The sequence below is a fragment of the Oncorhynchus nerka genome, linkage group LG7, assembly GCF_034236695.1.
Source record: "Oncorhynchus nerka isolate Pitt River linkage group LG7, Oner_Uvic_2.0, whole genome shotgun sequence".
Lineage (NCBI taxonomy): Eukaryota > Metazoa > Chordata > Actinopteri > Salmoniformes > Salmonidae > Oncorhynchus > Oncorhynchus nerka.
In genome coordinates this window covers 97,822,547-97,828,306 of record NC_088402.1, presented here as the reverse complement: position 1 = coordinate 97,828,306, position 5,760 = coordinate 97,822,547, and the positions used below count along the sequence as shown (strand labels likewise).

The following is a 5,760-nucleotide window of genomic DNA, read 5'->3' as shown; positions in this document are numbered from 1 at the left end:
GATAAGAACGAGGACCGTAATGAAGGTGCCAGGTTTCCTCCAGACGTGACGCTTGGAATTCAGCCAAAGAGTTCAATATTGGTATCATCAGACCAGAGCATCTTGTTTCGTATGGCCTGAGAGTCATTTTGCTTTGTCATTATTGGTATCATCAGACCAGAGTATCTTGTTTCGTATGGCCTGAGAGTCATTTTGCTTTGTCATTATTGGTATCATCAGACCAGAGTATCTTGTTTCGTATGGCCTGAGAGTCATTTTGCTTTGTCATTATTGGTATCATCAGACCAGAGTATCTTGTTTCGTATGGCCTGAGAGTCATTTTGCTTTGTCATTATTGGTATCATCAGACCAGAATATCTTGTTTCGTATGGCCTGAGAGTCATTTTGCTTTGTCATTATTGGTATCATCAGACCAGAGTATCTTGTTTCTTATGGCCTGAGAGTCATTTTGCTTTGTCATTATGGGGTATTGTGTATAGATTGATGTGTAATAATAACAATTTAATCAATTTTAGAATGAGGCTGTAACTTAACAAAATGTGAAAAATGTCAAGGGGTCTGAATACTTTGTGAATGCACTGCATATATATGTTTATATGTGATTTGTTTAGAATTCAAGGCACACTTAACCAGCATGGCTCCCACAGCAATCAACAGTGATACGCCATCCCATCTGGTTTGTGCTTAGAGGGACTATCATTTGTTTTTTCAACAGGACAATGACCCAAATCACTTTTGACCAAGAAGCTGATGGCTATTTGACCAAGAAGGAGAGTGATGGAGTGCTGCATCAGATGACCTGGCCTCCTCTATTTGACCAAGAATGAGAGTGATGGAGTGCTGCATCAGATGACCTGGCCTCCTCTATTTGACCAAGAAGGAGAGTGATGGAGTGCTGCATCAGATGACCTGGCCTCCTCTATTTGACCAAGAAGGAGAGTGATGGAGTGCTGCATCAGATGACCTGGCCTCCTCTATTTGACCAATAAGGAGAGTGATGGAGTGCTGCATCAGATGACCTGGCCTCCTCTATTTGACCAATAAGGAGAGTGATGGAGTGCTGCATCAGATGACCTGGCCTCCACAATCACCCGACCTCAACCCAATTGCGATGGTTTGGGATGAGTTGGACCGCAGAGTGAAGGAACAGCAGTGCTCAGCATATGTGCAAACTCCTTCAAGACTGTTGGAAAAGGATTCCAAGTGAAGTTAGTTGAGAGAATGCCAAGAGTGTGCAAAGCTGTCATCAAGGCAAAGGGTGGATACTTTGGAGAATCTCAAATCTAAAATATATTTGATTTGTTTAACACTTTATTTATTTATTTATTTTTTATTTCACCTTTATTTAACCAGGTAGACAAGTTGAGAACAAGTTCTCATTTACAATTGCGACCTGGCCAAGATAAAGCAAAGCAGTTCGACAGATACAACGACACAGAGTTACACATGGAGTAAAACAAACATACAGTCAATAATACAGTAAAAAAAACAAGTCTATATACAATGTGAGCAAATGAGGTGAGAAGGGAGGTAAAGGCAAAAAAGGCCATGGTGGCAAAGTTAATACAATATAGCAAGTAAAACACTGGAATGGTAGTTTTGCAATGGAAGAATGTGCAAAGTAGAAATAAAAATAATGGGGTGCAAAGGAGCAAAATAAATAAATAAATTAAATACAGTTGGGAAAGAGGTAGTTGTTTGGGCTAAATTATAGGTGGGCTATGTACAGGTGCAGTAATCTGTAAGATGCTCTGACAGTTGGTGCTTAAAGCTAGTGAGGGAGATAAGTGTTTCCAGTTTCAGAGATTTTTGTAGTTCGTTCCAGTCATTGGCAGCAGAGAACTGGAAGGAGAGGCGGCCAAAGAAAGAATTGGTTTTGGGGGTGACTAGAGAGATATACCTGCTGGAGCGTGTGCTACAGGTGGGAGATGCTATGGTGACCAGCGAGCTGAGATAAGGGGGGACTTTACCTAGCAGGGTTGGTTACTACATGATTCCATATGTGTTCTTTCATAGTTTTGATGTCCTCACTATTATTCTACAATGTAGAAAATTGACAAAAATAAAATAAAAACCCTTGATTGAGTTGGTGTGTCCAAACCTTTGATGGGTTTTTAAACAAACTACCTTTAGATTTTGTGGGGGGACTGTTGTTCAATGTGTATCAAATCACATTTTATTGGTCACATACACGTGATTAGCAGATGTTATTGCGGGTGTAGCGAAATGCTTGTGCTTCTAGCTCCGACAGTGCAGTAATATCTAACAAGTAATATCTAACAAATTACACAACATATACCCAATACACACAAATCTAAGAAGGAATGAATTAAGACCTTATACATATGGACGAGCGATGTCAGAGCGGAACGGACCAAGATACAGTAGAATAGTATAGAACACAGTATATACATATGAGATGAGTAATACATAGACTAAGATACAGTAGAATAGTATAGAATACAGTATATACATATGAGATGAGTAATACATAGACTAAGATACAGTAGAATAGTATAGAATACAGTATATACATATGAGATGAGTAATGCGACATATTATTATTAAGTGACTAAGATATTGTGGAATAGTATAGAGCGTTTTCAGCTATACCTTTCGTGGCTGTTTATTTACCACCACAGACAGATGCTGGCACTAAGACCGCACTCAGTCAACTGTATAAGGAAATAAGCCAAGGGGAAACCACTCACCCAGAGGTGGCGCTCCTAGTGGCCGAGACTTTAATGCAGGGAAACTTAAATCAGTTCTACCAAATTTCCATCAACTCCCTCGCCCTCCATTTGGCAAAAACCGACCACAACTCTATCCTCTTGATTCCTGCTTACAAGCAAAAACTAAAGCAGGAAGTACCAGTGACTCTATACGGAAGTGGTCAGATGAAGCAGATGCTAATCTACAGGACTGTTTTGCTATCACAGACTGGAACATGTTCCGGGATTCTTCCGAGCTGTAGTCCACAGCTTTGATGCACATGTACTGACCTCGCCTTCTGGATGATAGCGGGGTGAACAGGCAATGGCTCGGGTGGTTGATGTCCTTGATGATCTTTTTGGCCTTCCTGTGATGTCGGGTGCTGTAGGTGTCCTGGAGGGCAGGTAGTTTGCCCCCGGTAATGCATTGGGCAGACCGCACCACCGCCTGGAGAGCCTTGCGGTTGTGGGCGGTACAGTTGCCGTACCAGGCGGTGATACAGCCCGACATGATGCTTTCAATTGTGCATCTGTAAACATTTGGGAGGGTTTTAGGTGACAAACCAAATTTCTTCAGCCTCCTGAGGTTGAAGAGGCACTGTTGCCCCTTCTTCACCACACTGTCTGTGTGGGTGGACCATTTCAGTTTGTTTGTGATGTGTATGCTGAGAAACTTGCTGCTTTCTACCTTCTCCACTGCGGTCCTGTCGATGTGGATAGGGGGGTGCAATATACAGGGACTACCTGTACTGAGTGGATGTGCAGGGGTACGAGATAATTGAGGTAGCTATGTATATATAGGTATGGGTAAAGTGACTAGGCAACAGCATATATCATAAACAGTAGAAGCAGTGTATGTGGTGAGTGTGAAAGTGTGTGAGTGTGTGTGTGTGTGGCATCAGTATGCATGTGTGCATGTGTTATGTGTGTGTAGTTTGTGTAGTTTGTGTATGTGTGCGTTGGGGTTTAAGTATGTGTTAGTGTGTGGGTAGAGTCCAGTGTTTTTGCATAGAGTCAGTGCAAGAGAAGTCCAGGGAGCTATGCCTAGCCGCAGATTATAAACCATTTCTACTTAGCTAAGGTCTTCTGAGATGAGACAGGTAGAGGACAATGGACATAAAGACAAGGAGGGTGTGATGTCTCCTGAAGAGAGACAGGTGGAAAAACGGACATAAAGACAAGGAGGGTGTGATGTCTCCTGAAGAGAGACAGGTGGAGGACAATGGACATAAAGACAAGGAGGGTGTGATGTCTCCTGAAGAGAGACAGGTGGAAAAACGGACCTAAAGACAAGGAGGGTGTGATGTCTCCTGAAGAGAGACAGGTGGAAAAACGGACATAAAGACAAGGAGGGTGTGATGTCTCCTGAAGAGAGACAGGTGGAGGACAATGGACATAAAGACAAGGAGGGTGGAGGACAATGATGTCTCTCTGAAGAGAGACAGGTGGAAAATGGACGACAAGACTCCTGAAAGACAAGGAGGGTGTGATGTCTCCTGAAGAGAGACAGGTGGAAAAACGGACCTAAAGACAAGGAGGGTGTGATGTCTCCTGAAGAGAGACAGGTGGAAAAACGGACCTAAAGACAAGGAGGGTGTGATGTCTCCCGAAGAGAGACAGGTGGAAAAACGGACCTAAAGACAAGGAGGGTGTGATGTCTCCTGAAGAGAGACAGGTGGAAAAACGGACCTAAAGACAAGGAGGGTGTGATGTCTCCTGAAGAGAGACAGGTGGAAAATGGACCTAAAGACAAGGAGGGTGTGATGTCTCCTGAAGAGAGACAGGTGGAAAAACGGACCTAAAGACAAGGAGGGTGTGATGTCTCCTGAAGAGAGACAGGTGGAAAATGGACCTAAAGACAAGGAGGGTGTGATGTCTCCTGAAGAGAGACAGGTGGAAAACTCCTGAAGAGAGACAGGTGGAGGACAATGGACCTAAAGACAAGGAGGGTGTGATGTCTCCTGAAGAGAGACAGGTGGAGACAATGGACAGACAAGGAGGGTGTGATGTCTCCTGAAGAGAGACAGGTGGAGGACAATGGACCTAAAGACAAGGAGGGTGTGATGTCTCCTGAAGAGAGACAGGTGGAAAATGGACCTAAAGACAAGGAGGGTGTGATGTCTCCTGAAGAGAGACAGGTGGAAAAACGGACCTAAAGACAAGGAGGGTGTGATGTCTCCTGAAGAGAGACAGGTGGAGGACAATGGACATAAAGACAAGGAGGGTGTGATGTCTCCTGAAGAGAGACAGGTGGAGGACAATGGACATAAAGACAAGGAGGGTGTGATGTCTCCTGAAGAGAGACAGGTGGAGGACAATGGACATAAAGACAAGGAGGGTGTGATGTCTCCTGAAGAGAGACAGGTGGAAGACATAAAGAGACAGGTGGTGGAGGACAATGGACATAAAGACAAGGAGGGTGTGATGTCTCCTGAAGAGAGACAGGTGGAGGACAATGGACATAAAGACAAGGAGGGTGTGATGTCTCCTGAAGAGAGACAGGTGGAGGACAATGGACATAAAGACAAGGCTCCTGAAGAGAGAGGCTCTAAACTCTGGATTATCTGTGCTATGTAATGTACATTATGGATTTGATTGGTTGTTTCCTGTTTGGACCCCAGGAAGAGTAGCCACTGCCTTGTCAACAGCTATTTGGGGATCCTAATAAATAGGCAATACTGAACCCAATCCCCAGCAGGACCATCTGAAGTAGTTTGGAATCAGACCCTCAAACAGGCCCAGGCCTCATTCTAACAAGGTAGGCTAGTTTTCTGTTTGTCTGTCTGCCAGTCTGCCTGACTGGTAGGATAGATGAAACACAGTAGGGTATCTTTCCTTCTGCTTGCACACACCAGTATGGATGAAACATGAACCACATTCAGAAAACATTTAAAAATGTTAATAGATGTGTTTTAGGACTTGATAAATTGTAGTCTTCAAATGAAGCTCTTGTCACTCATTCTCTCTCCTCTTTCTGTCTTCCTCTGTGGCCATACAGCTGTCTGTCTGTCTCTCTGCATGCACGCTACTATGTTGTAATGGGGAAAAC

General features: G+C 43.8%; 1 protein-coding gene across 1 annotated transcript; it reads left to right on the top strand.

Annotated features, from left to right (window-relative positions):
• The first annotated feature begins 4,883 nt into the window (after positions 1-4,883).
• On the top strand, positions 4,884-5,288 carry LOC135572673 (putative uncharacterized protein DDB_G0292636). Its single transcript, XM_065021116.1, has one exon. It carries the CDS (start codon positions 4,884-4,886, stop codon positions 5,286-5,288), a length of 405 nt encoding a protein of 134 aa, XP_064877188.1.
• The last annotated feature ends 472 nt before the right edge of the window (positions 5,289-5,760 follow it).